At 37.7% G+C, this 17,447-nt stretch overlaps 1 protein-coding gene across 2 annotated transcripts in view; it reads right to left on the reverse strand.

Annotated features, from left to right (window-relative positions):
- Positions 1 to 17,447, reverse strand: part of COL21A1 (collagen type XXI alpha 1 chain) — a 182,913-nt gene that overhangs the window by 71,482 nt on the left and 93,984 nt on the right. For both annotated transcript variants that reach the window (XM_068937401.1, XM_068937402.1), the window contains exons 2-7: positions 13,706 to 13,825; positions 11,760 to 12,311; positions 7,271 to 7,439; positions 6,933 to 7,149; positions 4,370 to 4,543; positions 1,537 to 1,614 (exon numbers count right to left, since the gene is read on the reverse strand). In XM_068937401.1, coding sequence (XP_068793502.1) covers positions 1,537 to 1,614; positions 4,370 to 4,543; positions 6,933 to 7,149; positions 7,271 to 7,439; positions 11,760 to 12,311; positions 13,706 to 13,825 — 1,310 coding nt within the window. The remainder of the gene's footprint in view (positions 1 to 1,536; positions 1,615 to 4,369; positions 4,544 to 6,932; positions 7,150 to 7,270; positions 7,440 to 11,759; positions 12,312 to 13,705; positions 13,826 to 17,447) is intronic.

The following is a 17,447-nucleotide window of genomic DNA, read 5'->3' on the forward strand; positions in this document are numbered from 1 at the left end:
CCCTACTTGGTTTAGAAAAACTCTGACACAAACACAATCCAACAGAATACAACCACAAAGCACATATACCTTGCTGTTTCATTACCTCCCCGGAGACCATCCGACATATTTATTTTCTGTAGGAGTCCAGACTTTTCATGGGTGAACTCCAAAATTAATTTATAACAGCAAGTGAAACTGAACTGGCAACAATCAAGCTTTTTGCTCTGATTTCTTGCCAAATTGCAGAGAACGCAAAATAGGATGGGTTTTCAACTGTTTCCTTTCTATACCCCAAAATGTGTTTCAGTTGTTTACCCTCCGTATCCTACTCCTATTTCGTCAAGAGCAAGAAGATATGTGGTGCAGTTAAATAGCCAAATACTGAGTTTACTTCAGGAAGTAAAGCTAACTTTACCCAAGTGCTCCCGCACCCATGAGGTCCTGGACACACACAGGCAGACCTCACGACAGCCAAGAAGCTAGCCACGTCCTTGCTGCTCAAATGAAAGCTCCAAGTTTTGAAAAAAGTAGCTCTTAATGTGGGTGCTACACTGTACGGAGGCTATTACCATAGACAAACCGGCCCGCATCAAGTAGGAGCAGAACAGACTGGCTGTGGGTCGACGTGAGAGTCGGGCAAAGGTCTGCTGTCAAGCTGGCAAAGTCATCCTAATACTATACCAAATCAAAACATGCTTTTCCATATGAAGACACTGGTGTCTGATTATCTTTAGTGCCATTCTTTCCAGACACCGCATAAAGGAAGGCATTTTCAAGGAAACTGTATATATAAAACAATCCCTTGCTTATATTTTGAAAAGGGAGTTGGATGCTTTTGAAAATCTGTTCACATGTGTTTTACATTTCATTGCATAATTAACGCTAAATAAAAGGGCAAGGAGACGGCCAAAGCAGCCCCTTAAGCTTCCTATTTATGCACATGAGCTGGACTGGATTTCAGTTTTGTATTATCCAAAACATATTTTATGAAGTCTTGGCATCATTTCAGTCAATGAGAGTTTTAACACAGACCTCAGCATAGGTACTTATGATAGGAAAACATAATTTAAAAAATAGTTCTGTTGGTTACACAGAAAAAACCCTGAGATTAAACGACCTCCTAGTGAGTATCAATATACTGGTGAGTATATTAGATAAATGAAAAAATATTTAAAGTATTTTATATTGTAATAACCTAGTTGTTTTATTTAGTCATAAAGTCATGAAGTCCTAAATTTGTGACATAAGATTCTGAGATTCCTCTATAGTGTTGTCAAATTTGCACCATCAAATATCTAAATTTACATTAAAGCCTACTATGCTACATATGACAGGAAAAAAACATTATTTAAAAATACATTTGTGCAAAAATAAGGCCAAGAACAGACAAGTTCTATGTCACTTGAATGATTCTGCATAGGTAACAAGCATTTGTCTGCAGCAGCTGAATCAATGTAGTGCTATGTATTTTAAGAATCCATTACTAAGCTAGCTTTAAACAGTGATTTGGGAAAAAAGCCGAGTAATCCTCAAAAGTTCATCTATCATACTCACAAATCCGGGGATCTCACAGACTGTTTCTCGGTTATTTTGCTCTGGGTCACAGTAGATCCGCAGTTTTTGTAAATCAAACTATAATTCAAATCATAAAAGACTTTTTTAAAAAAAGTGTTAGAAGTCTAACGTGAAGTAAATTTAAACTATATCCTTCTTAAATCATGCCATCCACAGACATAAAGAAAATGAACAAAAATTACAATGCAGCAGCAACTGGAAGCTCTGCAAGTCTAGTACAGTTAACAAGCAATTAAAAGATGTCAAAACATTTTCACTCATGCTACTCACAATGATTCATACGTGCAATAAATTACACAGTCTGTAACAAAATTATTTAAAGGAAAGTAATCAATCCGAGATTTTGTTTTCTGAAATAACGGAAATTTCTGCCTCTAATCCTTGACAATAAATCAAAGAATGCATAGCACAAATAACACTGGCTGCCAGTATCGTTAGGAGACAGCTACAACCCCATGGGCGAAACCTAAACATCTGAATAGTCCTGGGAAGATGTTGCTATACCAACCAGTCTGCACTGGATGTAAGTTTTGATGAGGCAACAAAAAGCATCCCTGATGCATGAAAGGATCTGCCTTAGCGTTCAGATGTAAAACATAACATTTTGAAAAGCAGCTAATAAAAACACTGGCACCACGTCAGTAAGAGTTGTGCCATTCTGGTTTGCCACTGTAGACCAGAAAAATGAAACTCTGCTGAAGTCAGTTTTTCTGGGATGAGACTATCATGACTGAGAGGAGAAGAAAGTCCAGTTATTCTTATGGGAAATCTTGGGACATCAGCTTCACTAATGGAAGGGGTGAAGGGAAGACACAGCCTGTGGAGCCTGTCAATACCAGCAGCCCCAGTAATGTGTGCTCTCAACTTTAAAATGTCTTAGCTGTAAGTCACAAAACTTAAGTAGGTGCCTAAGTTTACCATCACCACTATACTTGGAAAGCACTTAAGCCTGTAGGGTCCTAACTACATGGAGAAGACTTGCAAATTATCGCTGGAAAACATCTGATCCTCAGCACAGGAGAACAACTAAAAATTCATCAGTTTCTGAAGAATTTTTTTTTCTTTTCTTTATTGCAAATTGGTTTCTCTAGTTTATTGTGAAATCTGATTCTTGTGGCATTCTTTGTATCTGACTCCAGTTGGTTTCTTTCTTAACGGATTTCAACATACCTGGTCACTGAAAGGCGTTACACAGATTCATTAAAATGTTTCTCTGTAATAATAGTTTAAATAGATATATTTTGGCAAAATTTGACTGTTAATGGCTTACAGCATGTGTCATAGGGTCTGAGAAACTGAACAAAGAAAATATCTTTTTTACATCATAGAAATCATCTGGAAATACCAAATTGCTCCCTGATGTAGATTTTCTACTTTTCTTCCAGCTCACTAGCAGAAGTGGATCTTTCACAATTCTACATTCCTAAAATGTTTTCATTTTTATTGTAGATGAAATGTCTTGCTAATAACATTCTTTAACTGAGAAACGGAATTACTGGGAATCTAAAAGAGTCTCGTTTCTGTAGCTACCTGAGAGGGAAAAAAAAAAAAAAAAAGAAACCACCAACAAAAAACAACCCAAAACTCTGCTACTACAATGCAGCATATGGGATAATGCCGCACTGACGAAAAGAATGTATGAGATGGCTCATTGTAATTCTGAAATCTCTACTTGCCTGAAGGTCTACCAGAAATCTGCAACAATAATTAATTATTTGTTGCAAAGAGGTGTTTTAGTGTACTAATTACATTTCTACCAGACATGCTGAGTCACAGAAAGAGCGTGTCATCCAAGTTTTCTGTGTATTTTTTTAAAATATGATAACAATACAACTGAAGCCTGGCTATAAATAAGCAAAATGCAGGAGTAACTGACTAAAGACAGCTGAAGAGAGTTAATGAGGATGATGAAAAACATATTAACACAATGTAATGGGAGCAGTAAGGATTACAAAATTAAACAGTAGAGTATGAAAAAAGCATAGCTTTCAAAATGCCTAAAAATAATGCCTATCAAAGTAATTCAGTATTTCTCAGTACTGCCTCCAGGACTCTTTAATTAGTAATGCCATTACAACATTGCTATAAATAAAGAAATTAAAACAAGGAAGTAATCTATTTAGCAAATGTCACTGTCACACTGTCAATGTTATAGTCTTTACCACTTGCATTTACCCAAGCAGCCTGAAGATTTTACCAACCTATCAGTGGCTGCACACAGCCGAAGGCAAAGGGAGCTGAAGGTGCTCGGGAAGAGATAAGAATCTCAGTCCGGCGTTTGCAGGGTCTCTTCCAGCCCTGCGGACTCGCACACTGCCAGCTGGCACACCAAATATTTGCAGTATGACAGAAACTGAATTTATATGTGTCGTACTTTCTTGATGGCCAGTGATGAGACAGAAGCTTCTTGAAAATGTTGTTCTCTCGCTCGTGCGCCAGCATAACCCTTACCCTGATGCAAGGAAGCGACATGCCGAGTGCCAAGCACAGAGCTGATCCCCTGCTTTGAGATGCTACTCCCCAGATTTAGGGGGCCGCGTTGCATGAAATTGGTGCTACAGCACAAACTGATGCCCCTTGAAGTTAGTGAGACCAGTTAAGCACTTCACTCCTGACAACTCCCGTTTTCTGGAGAAAGATACTCTCCTCCTTTCCTGCTAATTACTAAAATGTTATATATTCAGTGTCCACCCACAGTACATTAGAAGAATAACTTCAGGAAAACAGAAGGCTCCAATGGAAACGATAGGCTGCAGCAGAATTTCTGAATTAGTCTGATTTTTAAATTACTGTGTTTTCAATGTATGCTTACCTGTACAGTTTCCTCCTTCCCAGAATACTTTCCTATTTGGGTTAGGCCACTGATATAAATACCTAAAACAGGATGCAATGGCTTCGTTTCGATTTCTTGGTCGTCTATATATAAAGTTACAAACTCTTCCGTTACTAAGAGACGAATTTGATGCCAGCCTTCATCAAACAAACTCTAAGAAAAGAAAACAGAAATGCTTGAAACAAAGTATCTTCAATTTAAGCTACCGTACAACTTCATTTTAACTCCTAATCTGCGCCTGTTTATGGCAGAGATGACCAATGTTTCTGGCTTTGCCATACAAAAAAACCTGTACGTTTAAGCGTATAGGCAAAAAAGTATTAGTCAAGTAATACTGTAATTGCGAACAGGATATTTGCTAATAATTAGTCACTATTTCAGGATTTTTTTTGAACTAGCACAGACTTTTGCAGCCTAGAGTCTAGAACATGATGAAACCTATATCTGTGACACGTATAAAGACAGACACCTCTTTTTCAGCAGTGGTGTAGCGTTTCATGCACTTTAGACCTTCAACCACAGTGAAAAAGAAAGTCTTTCTACCTTACTCGTTACAAAAAAATCTTAAAAGTCGTCATCATATTAGCACAAATCACAAATACTGTAATGAAAAAAAATGAAGCACTACATTCATCTCACAGAACTTGAGCTATTTAAAAGTTTAAGATTTGGTCTAAACAAACCGCCTAGCACACTTCTATAGGTAACAGAGAATGAGGGATACCATTAGAGAAATTTTCATCTCATCTACCTCAGAAATGAAATTCAGCACAGAAAGAAATGCCATCTTTTTGAACCTATCCATTAATTTAAAAAACAATCTAGCTGTTTAGCCTAGATGCTTATCTTTTATACAGCTAAATTTGAGATTAAGCCCACACTAGGTTGGTAAACCTAAGAGTAGCTGAAACATACACCTTCCAGAACACTTTACATTTTTGTCACCTTTTGTAGTCATAATCACAAATTAATCTCACCTCCCTTACTAGTTAGTACACACCCCGGACAGCATCTCTGCCTCTGTGCTATTTTCCTTTTTAGACTGGGGTTTTATGTATTTACAATGGCCCTCATGACAAGGCAAAAATAAACAGCAAACCAGAATATAAAACATTTCCATTTTCTTAACTGAGTAGATGTGATAAATAATCATAAATGTTTGACAAAGAGGTTCATTAAAGCATTAGTGACATTCACAGTGTATTTAGAGGCATGCAGCCCTAAAATGGGCAAAGAATTACTGTTCTTCCTAGTAATAGTAAATCAAAGTATGGAGAAACAGGACAGGAAAAAATGAAGTCTTCTTTGCAGGCTGAAGTTCAGGGATACCTGGGGCTGCAGGAATAAAACTGATTTTTCACTTTGGCTGCCAAAACCATTTCAAAACAATTTCAGACTGACTTGAAACTGAAATTTCTCCTGACTTCCAGTAAATCACATTAAACACTTTTCTTCTTCCAAAAAAAAAAAATAATCACTTAAAATAAGTTTTAAAGGTAGAGGAAATTTGGAAAGAAAAAGTAAAATTCCCCACTTACTAACAGAAGAAGGAAATATCTCCTCTGCCCAAAGCCTAGTAATTAAGACCTTCTCTTGGACAGCCGGGTACTTGTATTTAGAACTACTTCAGCCTGATTTGAAGGATTTGAATCCAGGCCATCACTTCCCAGAAAACTAGAAACCACTCGGGACACTAAGTAATCTAGGGATAAATTTTTCTCATACTTTTTTTGTTGGAAGTGTGCCTCTTAACTTCACTTAAAAAAATACTGCCTAAGGTAGGGACGGGAATCTCCAGGCTCTGCATTCCTATGCTGCTGTATTCCCGTGCTGCTGCTACACATACAAGTGTAGGGACATTCCTTCCCCTTCCCTCTGTGTCTCCCCCATAAGGGAGACAATCTTTCTTACAGAGTTGAATACTTCACCGAAAATTCCTGAAAAAAGGATAGAAAGGGAACTTTCAGATTACACTCTGAGAAAACAAAAATGGTTTGGACAAACAAGGGAAGCCCTCCTTCAGTGGAGATGGGCTGAGAAAAATAACGAGCTGAAAGGAATTTCTGTTCAGCCAAGAACTGGACAAATCTAGACTGAACTCTTGTAAGCTGCTAACTTCTCTTCCAAAGAAAGTAACTTCTTCTTTCATTATGTATTTTTTTCCTTTTATATATTTTTAAGGAATAGATAATATAAAAACTCTCTCTAAACATGGAATATTTTGATTCACATTTTCTGGTCTCTCTCTCTCTCAAAGGCAGAACATACTTTTTGGCTAACGCATATGTTGAGAAATGCGCTGTGTGCAAAAAGTTCTAGGTCATCATCACAATTACCTGCTGGAAAATGCCGAATCAACAGCACCTGCAAGGCATTGACATGGATGAACTTTGTGGACACTCAGGAAAAATGGTTAAGGTACCCTAAATCTATTTTAAAATGCCTAAGCAGCCAAGAATGAGATCATACATTCTTGAAAAACACAAAGGGCAAAGGAAAAACGCGTACAAGTAATCCAGCAGGATGTTGACCTATTCCTTACCTTCACACGAGGCGCAGCAAAAGTAATAACCTGTGTTCCATTTATTAAACTTGTTGTCGTGAATGACAGCGTTTTCTCTTCTCCATTAACAGTGACTGCTATCTGCGGTCTCTTATCCAGACTTAGAATTCTCCACAAGTCCCACGTCTTTTTTACTTTAAATCTTTGAGTGGAAACAAATACATAAGATGGAGGCAGACCTTCTGGAAATACATTCCTAAAAGGAGGAGAAAAAAAAAAAAAAGACAACAGATGTACATTTGTACAGATCTTAAAACGAGTCTATCACACAACACAAATTTTACCAAAATTAGAACTGTATTTATAAAGTTAAATACCTTGTCAATTCTGACAGGTCAACACGTGAGGTTACTTCATAAGCTTTTGCATTAGTAGTTGGTATTTGAATTCTCTTTTTAACCTTTTTCTTTACACCTAATCCTAGCAGAATGTCAAATCCTTTTTCATCTCGAGCTGCCACTGGAATTCTTGTTGGACATACAGACTCTGCAAAGCAATAAATGCAAGTGTAGTTCAAAATACAGTTAAAACTTTCAAAAAAGTAACCCCCACATGCCTAATTTTTTGTAGCTGACTTTTAAGAGGTAAGAAAGAATTAAGAAGTGCCAGTTAAGTTCAGCAAGAGAAGGAACATGCAGAACCCTTAACAGATGTGAAGCGAGAATATTGAGATGTTGTGTTTTTCTGCCATTAGATTTACATACTACTTTGAATTGTTGCTAACTGTAGTAAAAAAGTATTACAATATAAAATACGGGCTTGAATTTCTAAACAAGCACAGTCTCAAAATGCTACAAAACTGTAGCTGTTAAATTTCCTTGATGCACTGACGATTTGGTTTAATTCAGCCTCCCAACTACGAAATCAGACTGAAAGAGAGAAAAGATGAAATTATTTACAACTTTTTTTTTCTATCCTCTTTCACTCAAGATGGACTCTAACCTATTTTGTCTGTTATACTGTAATCCACTTCAAGCTATCCACACTGGACAAATATCGTATGATGTATTTTCTGTGGAAAGTAAAGTTGGCTGAACGTTATCTCTGTTCAATTCCTTTTACACAAAAACAATATTAGGCAGTGGACCTAAATTCCTCCCAAGAAAAAAAAAAAAAGGGTGATAGAGAACGAAACTTAATGCTAAAGCCAACATTATATTAGAGTAATAAATCAACGAAAAGAAAGTAAACAACTTTTATTTCATTTTGTTAAAATTATGTAAACTATTTACAGTAAATACATTTCTATCATTCATTCTCCACTGTTCCTACAGAAAAGTCTCAGCTCACAGAGAGGAAAAGGTTCGGCATAGATCCACAGAAGGGGTGGTGGAGGGTTCTCCCATCTCCATGCAGACCAGCCACCGGCTGGAAAACTCACATTTCTGTGCCAGGGAATTATCAAGGACGGTCTAATTAACTTCTCTGTGTTAAATGTGCAACGCTGCCCCTCTTCCCTTTGTAGCCAAGCCAGCGACAGTCAGAAGCTACCCCTATTCTGGCGAGGGGAGGTAGGATACACCAACTCAGAGAAAACTCGACTAAATCTCTGCCCAAACTGTCTGTGGTGGCAATGGGCAGCCCATCCCCAGGAGATATGTCACAGGTACCTGGGGCAGCAGCAAGAAGTTTCTGTCCCGGATAAAAGAAACTCCAACTTTTTTGGACTCCAGATTCTTAAGGACATACAAGATGAGAAGTGTGCCAAAAATACACACTGCCCATATTTACTAAAGGAGATACGCTGAACTTAGGGCCATTATACTCATAAAGTGTGGGAAGCAGGAAGATAAAAATCTTTAATCTTATTTTTGCAACTTGCTTTTGAGAAACAGAGAGAGTGCCTTCCACTGGGTCTTCACCTATGGTTTCCTTTTCCTCTCCTCAAAAAGTGTCATCTGACTCCCAAATTAAAAAGATATTGCAAATCACCTGTCCGGTTCTACAAGAAAAGACTCGCAAGAACTTGCCCTGTCTACGTTATGCAAAATAAAATATCTACCTTCTGAATGCTGCAAATACATAAGAAAACACAAAGCTCAGTGTAACTGTTCCTCTTACTCATATCAAAACACAGACACAGGATTTAAGTCAACATACTTCTGGTGTTAAGTAAGAATGTTAATGCTTTATTTTTTCAGGTTTCTTGAAAGTAAATAATAAAAGGCACATGCAACAGTATCAGGAGAATATTTTCTAAAGTCATTTATTTCAAAGCTGGGTAATGGTCCTGTTGCCACTAAGATGAATTAAAGATATTCATGTACCTTGAGAGTCAAGGCAAGAATTTCTCTTCAGTTACAGTATTAGAAATTCAGTACAACATCAAAACATAAATTGCAGAAATAGGATCACTCGAGGTGAGAGGGGTATTATTCTGGATTAATGTCAAAGTGACTGTCCCAAGCTAACATAATACAAATAAGCACGAGTAAAATTATACATGAAGAAACTCTTTACTTCAACGGGTGCACTGAAGAATTACATAAAAAGATTCAGCGTAAGGTAAAGCTCCTTTGGGGCTCCTGGACCATCTTCTGGCAGGACTATTCTGATAATAACTATCTAAGCCACTGTACAAGATGCAGACGTCAGTGGCAAAATTCAGAACTGGCTTCCACTGGAAATAGGGTTAAGTTTCCAGTCAACATTATCAACCACAGCAAACCTCTATAATGACGTCTTGTTTCTTTTTAGTATTTTTAATAGGTTTTTTATACTTTATTTTTCCTTACGGAATGCTGATATGAAATCCCATTATCTAATGCAAATTAATTTTTCTCGAAATCTTCTTCATATGTTTCCTTCTGAGTTCTACACTGACTACTGCTTCTAAATGCATTCCTGACATACAACTTTTCTCTATCTTTTTACTACAGAACATCAATGCTGTAGAAACCTTAGACAGCAAGAATTAAAAAATGTAAATATCTGGGTACTCTTTTAGACACTTTATTCTTTCAGACACGACTGTCCTTTCTCCATAGGTTAACCAGCTTTTTTTCATGCTGCCATACTCTAAAATAATCAACAGCATTCCCCAAAAGACAAACGACGGCCCTCCAGCTGCAAGGCCTTCCACAACAGTACTAGCTGCTGCACGAGCCACCCAATCTCAGCCTCCTTCTTCTAAAATGGAATACCTCCACTATGCTCTTACATGTATGTTAATTAAATTACAAACTTAAAAACACCAAAGAGTAAAGGCTCGCATGGTTTTTTTATACCCTAAGACAAGTGTGACCAAGACACAATTACAAAACCTTCAGAAGTTTAATACGGTCGATCATGGCCAATTCATTGGTGCTTTGTCCTTATGGAACTTCCTCTTCCAAGTCAAAATGAAATTTAACAAAGTGCATAAAATAATTCATCACTCAGATATAAAATTTCCAGTTTGCTAGTCTTTTGAGTCTTCACCTGTTAAAGACACTGCAGTTAGAAACCAGGCTGCCAGTTGGCTCTGACTGTTCTTTGAGAAAGGCATCTCAAAATGCTAACGCTAGGAAAGAGCAGGACGTAAGAGGGTGGAAGCCACTTAAAGCAAAACAGTAAGTACATTTAAAATAAATAAAAAGAAACACTATTTTGTATATGTCCTCAGCCTTCACAGTTTACCACTAGAAGGGTTGAGTCAAATACGGCAGCTGAATTTTAAGGGATTCTTGTTAGCTTTATTCTGAAAGTAAGAAATCCATCTTGATGAAATATGATGTCACTTCTTCTAAACTTTATTTAAAGAAATTACTGTGCTTACTTTGGGAAATTTCTCCCTGCCTGTGATTTTATTAAAGAACTCAACTGCATTTAACTGATTTCATTTTTGGATTGGCTTCACATTACTACATCACTTATAAGGAATTATTACGATTTTTGTTAAGTTTATCAAGAAATAAACACTATTAACCTCAACATAAATATCACAATATTTTTTCGATGAAGTCCACGCTCAAAGCGAGAATAAATGAAAACTATTTTTCACTCTTTCAAGTGCAGAAATAGGGTACAACTGAAATATGACTTGCATCATTTCTTGGTAATAAAACAGGTACAAGATAACACTGATACGTACATATTCACTGTCTGACAGAGTCCTTCTGAATGATATATTTTAGAAGCACTTTGCTAAGTTTTTTTTTAGATAGGAAAGTCATTGCTTTACAAAGTTATCAAAAAATTCAATGCAGTAATGCTATTAGCTTTCTAAAATTAAAAAGTCAAGCTTACAATGTTGGTCTTGGCTAATTCTTCGATAAACATTCTTTTAAAAAAGATCACAACAGCTTGTTATAATTTCAGGCACTTTTGCCAGGAGCCTCTCTTCCGGGTTTTTCAACACATATGAGTGGAAGAACTTCTGCGTATAATGATAGGCTACCCTCCCAACTGTCAAGAAGATTTGACAAACTGTATTTTATTGTGCATGAGTATCAGCTGTACCTGGGAAAAGGGCTAAAGAAAGTCCTGTATTCTCAGCACTACGAGAACTGCTCAACTGTTTCCAGTTTCTAAACTTTATTAACGTAAAAAATTGGGACTTAGGACAAACTTCCACATACTGAAATTAAACACATACTGTGTTGACATGCCATATCTTTCCCAAATAATATACCTCTTTGTTTAACAGAGAAACAAACATTTTGGGGAGATTCCCACAAAGAAGATCAAAATCAAGACATAATCATAGTAAAACTTACCAAGTGCCTTAGGTTACATTAACCAACATTATTGTGAAATAATGAAATACGGGTACAGCACTATATGCTGCAAACTTTCTAAAATATTTTAGAAAGATCATTCACTTACCTTCACAGAGTTTCTGCTTTATAACTTCTTTAATTCTTGATATTGCAATGTAATCCTCAACATAGAATACGTAAGTTGATGAAGGCTTGTTGGCGATAGCTTTAAGTTCATCCTCCTCAATTTCTGAGCCAACACCAATAGCAAATAAAGTGATTTTATTTTTCCTTGCATCTGCTGCTACATCTTTGACTTCATCTTGAGACTTTCCATCAGTGAGAACAACTGCTATTTTTGTTAAAAATCTTGAGGATTTTGCAAAAAGATGGTCATAGGCAAACTGAATAGCTCTTCCTGTTTTTGTATTTCCTCCTAAGTAATGTATGGATTCCATTTCCCTGATTAGATTTTCAGTGGATTCATGAGTTCCTAGAGGAATTTCAAGTACGGGGTAATCACTATACTGGACAACTCCAACTTGAATAAACTTTGGCCCTATGTCAAAATTTCGTGTAATATTGACAAGCCATCTTTTGATTATTTCAAAGTTTTCTGGACCAACACTGTAAGAGCCATCTAGGATAAACACTAAATCCGCTGGAGCAGTTCTGCAACCTAAAAAACACAAATAAAACCTTTATTTTAATGAACTCCTCCACTACAGGCAATTGTTTTTCTTATCAATTACTGATTGTGTTAGAGCCATATCTACAAATACATTGTACATTCCGTTAAAAGAAAATCAGTTGAGTTTACCAGCAAAAACAAGATTGTTTCACCAAGCCACACGGCTTCAACTCGGTATCTGAAAACCATGCCATTTTCTGTTTTTTACATTATCACCAGGAACAACTGTGAAAAATTCTGAAATTCCATTCTTTAATTGGCAATTACATTTCATGCAAGCAGCAGACAGGAATACATTTTTGTTTTTTCCATATGTCTATTTGTCTGCAGAGATGATAAGCATAAAACTTGTTTTTGTTAGCAAACCAAGCACACTGAAGAGGAAGGTCATAAGCTGAATGATCCAGAATTCAGCAGTAATATTCACTCCTTCTACAAATATATTTTAATGGACTTCTGACTGCTACATTGCATGTACAGAACTAGTTATAATAAAGTCATGAGTTTCAGTTGAATGTTGCTGGTGGTATAGTCTGTTTTCAGCAGAAGAAAAATGCTCAGTGAATGAGCTCAATAGCTGAAATAAAGGATCGTGTAATCATCTCACAAACGTAATGCATCCTCCTCAGAGAGAACTGCATGATGACACAGGCATGGATTCAGCTCACCTAACTGCAGCCACCTAAAAATTGAGTTTTTAGACTAAATTGACAACTACAGCCAACGGAAGACACAAGCAGTTCTAGAAGACGGTCCTTTCCACTTCACATGCACATCCTTGGATGGAGGGAATACCTCTCCAGAGGTGCAAGTCACTTTCCATTGACTCTAGAAGGGGCGTAGATAACTGGCACACATGGTGCTGGTGAGATGGCCACCAACAGAAGAGGTCAACTTGATCCATTGGCACGTGGGGTCAGGGGTTTGGCTATGTACTGCCATACATTCGGTTTTGTTAAAGCCTGCAGCTCTGCAACAGAAAGGAGAGCTCTGCAACAGAAAGGAGAGCTCTGCTTTGTCCTGACTTCCGTATGTATACTTAAGCTATTCAAAATACGTGACTTCCAAAGAAAAGACAAGATAAGTAATCAAGACACAACTTTAAATCAGGATTGGAGCTTTATAGTTCCATCTGCTCCCTTGGACGTTTCCAAGAGAATGTGATCAGGTCAGTCTCCTAAAAGAAACTAAGATATTCCCTTCCTGAAGGAGAAATAAGATATTGAAGTTACTCCTGCATCATAGACTTTTCACCAGTACAATTATACTGGAAAAAAATTAAGCAGAGAAAGCAGTATACATGTGGACATGAAAATGGACACTACAATTTCAAAGCATGCTTTAAAATTACCCTTATCTGAAATAGAAACACTATGACTTACTTGCTCTTGTTTCACCATCTTCAGCTGAGATGTAATCACGAAGTAGCAGAATTAAAAGTGCCTGAAAAACTGTTATGATCTGTGCCATGTGTATTGTATTTTCAAAGTCTTGAGAGTAAACTAGAAGGGGAACAAATGAAAAGAAAAGCCATTATACTACCAACAAAATCCAAATTTCTAGGTTTTAAAATGCAGGGCACAAAGAACAGCTTTGAATCAAATCTATCCCTGCCTGGGTGCAAGTGCAGACGCTAGGCTAGCCTGCAATGTAGCATGGACACAAGAACTGTCAGTGAGACAAGTAAGTCCCATACTGAGATTTTTCACTCTTACACTCAACATCATCTCCAAGGAAGCTGTTTCAGTCTGAGACATCTCGGTTTTCCCAAGGTCCATTTATAAATTTCTCTACTAGCTATGCACGTGTGGAGGTTTTATTACCACTCATGCCTACAGTCACCCAACCGCTAACCCACCCCGACCCAATTCCAGCTCCTACTCCAAAATACGGCAAGCATTTCTATATCAGGCACTGGTGGGGAGACATTACAGCAGTCTCAACCCATTCGCCTGCCTCCTTCAGGCCAGGGAGGCTGGGAATGGAGCCGGGACCACCACCAGGAGCCCAGGTGCCACGGCGCCCAGCACAGCAGCGCCGAGCCCCTTCCAGCACACCTAGCCCTGCCACCGTGTCCCGTAAATCCCAGGTATCGTGCCCTCGCTTAAATCATACACCTCTTAAATGTCAATATTTTTACTCTGTTTATGGTATCTCCTTTGCTAGCATGGTCTCTGCCTGTGAATTATATCCCCAATAGGGGACTGGACAGCAAATAGACAGTTTTGGCCTCGTATCGATGTCATAAACATTATTTAAACAAATTTACTAGGAGTCAGCCCTATTTATTACTTATCCCATATTTATTGCATAAAAAATAGAATCGCCATGGAAAGAGACACATTTCTGGAGTACTGTATCAGAGATCAATTCATTTCAAGACTCAAAAGAAGACAAAAATATACTGAATCTCTTTTTATTTATGTCTTCTCATCCTTCAAGGCAAAACGCAACTTTTCTAACTATGTTTCGGCCTCAGTTACAAAATATGAACACCCTGACAGACAAAGCGAAAATTTACTGCTGCTCTGATTACATGCATTTCTATCAAACTATGAGAGGTGGAATATGTTCATGTAAGCTGCAGATGCGGTCCGTTAGGTGTCATTAATATAACAGGGGACAGAATTTAAGACTAACTGACATATATCTCATTTTAATACAAACTTTTTCCTCATTAAGTTATTCAGTTTGCACTCGGAACAACATTGCCTTTGTGCTGTTTAGTAACTGGCAAGGCAACTTACCCCTTCCAAATCTCTAAACCGCGAAAAAAGAAAAAAATTAAATTCACAGCTAGTTCAGGGCCAATTCATTGCACCATCACCTCCAGTTTTATTGATGTAAGTATCTTACATCTGGCCAAAAGACTTTAAACATTTCTCTCCTCAGTGTCAGCTGTCTCATCCACATTAGTCTTTATCTGTCACATGTTAGGCTGAAAAAAGAATGCAAGAATGCTAGTGATAAACTATTTCCTACAATTGAAATGCCTTCCTTGAATAAGGCCATGACTCTTTCCCCTTTCATATCTTTTTATTCTAGTCATAAACCTTTATTTATACCCACCTCAAAAAGATCTACATACTCATTCAAAAGGTTGAATGTTAAGTGAAAATATGTACTAAACAATAAAATAAAAGGTCAGTGCATGGGGGGGAGGGGTGAAAGTTGTGTGTATTTGCCCTTTTTTGCATTGCTAGTCTTTAATTTTGAACTTTTCAGGGTAGGCAAGCTGTCTGCCACATTGCCAGTAATAAGGCACCAGTGGACATTCTGAAACTTCGGAAATGCTGGAAAACACTGTTCTCCAAAAACAGGCACGCTCTCAGTTTTGTTTTTGGCGTATTTCAAGTGCCTCTTAGGAGAAGAAACAGGTAAATGGAAATAACTAACCATTTCCTTTCTCAAGAGCAGTCAAGGGAGTAAAGTGAAAAGAATGTCATATATTTGCTATAATACACTGAACAGGCACCCAGCAGTTTGCCAGCAAGCTGTTATCCGTAACTACGTTCAAAAGCAATTCAACATAAATCCTTACTCCTAAAGATACTTATTCCTGACATTATGTTATGAGGAAAATGATAAGGGAAAAAACGGTTTGCAGAGTTGTGGAACCAGAATAATAATAAGCAGAGCAGTAGTAATTCCAAAATCGGGTCAATTCCTGGTAGATTCTTGATCTGTACTTGCCAAATAGAAGATGTGCCAGAAAAGCAGGATATTGATTTACTTTGGCTTTTCCGTCAGCCTTTTGTGCTTCTCCAACTGCTTAGAAAGTCAGTCCATTAAGACAAGAAATCTCCCCACAAAAAACCTCAGAGTTGTTTTCAAGTTCCGGGAAATGCTACTGCTAACTAATGTAATTGAAAAAATATTAATAGTGCAAAAACATAACAATTATGTTATTAAAAAATCTCCTCCAGACTGTCTAAGGCCATACTTTGTCATTCATATTACCTTATGAATGGTTGAGAAATCAGCTGAAGCACTTTGGGGTCTATGCAATAGGAGATAAGGCATACTGTTCCAAAATAAAAACAAGGATACTACACAGACGCTGGGATGAGGATTTCATTCAAGTAGATTACCTAGTAATTTATTGTCCAAGATATTTGAAAAAAGATCTGTTTACACTACGAATTTAAGGGTTTAAATAGTAGGCATGTAAGGTTCAATGCATAAGAAAATCTTATGCCGAGCATAAGTGCATAATTTACATTGATTATTCCAGACGTGATGGCCTGCAAGATTCAGAGTTTTAAAATCACTTTCGGTCTTTTTTGTGGCAAGATTTAAGTGTTTACCGAAGGGTAAAATACACCTCTCATGAGGACAAATTGAATGATACCAAGAAAGAACATATGACACGAAATCTATGACAGTATTTGAATGGCAGGTAAGCAAAGAAAGATGACTGCATTCTTTGAGAATATCAGAAAGCTGTTACTCTATCAGTGAATAAATGTCAGGTTACTGTAGCATTAAAAAGTGAGTTGGTATATACCAGAAAACACAATGCTGGCCCCAAAGAGACATAAAATTCTTTAGATCCCCTCTTCTCCCCCCTCAAAAAGAAAAAAGAACATACAATTGATATGCAATAGCTGTGAAAAAGAGAACAGAGGAAAATAGCAGTATAATGATTCATTTTCTGTATTTTTCATTTCTGTGGTTGTCTAAATGGTTATTTAAGTAAAATCCATAAAACGGGCGTAGGAAGAAAAGGATATTACAGAGTAAAAAGAACTGACTTAGTGACTTCACTGCATCAGTCATCACTAAAAAGAATACAGTGACTGCCAATGCTAATATTTCGCCTTTTTCGGAAAACAGAACTGACTGAGAGACCCAAAGCGAAGCAGTCGGACTCCACCGAACATTTTCAAACGGCGGAAACCCGTCTCGGCTCGGTCGTGTTCACCCACAAGTTCTGAGGCGACAGACCCTGAGAAGAGCGCCCTACGCCCACAGCGGGGTCGTGACGATACCGTCCGTCCTTGCGGCACGAAGCCCGGGCGCCCTCGGTGCCATAAGATAAGGCGTCCTGGGCCAGGCGGGGAGGCCGGAGGCTGCTCTCCAGCTCAGCTGTCGTTTCAAGCCCCCCTGCAGAAGCCATTAATG

The sequence above is a fragment of the Struthio camelus genome, chromosome 3, assembly GCF_040807025.1.
Source record: "Struthio camelus isolate bStrCam1 chromosome 3, bStrCam1.hap1, whole genome shotgun sequence".
In the NCBI taxonomy this organism is placed as follows: domain Eukaryota; kingdom Metazoa; phylum Chordata; class Aves; order Struthioniformes; family Struthionidae; genus Struthio; species Struthio camelus.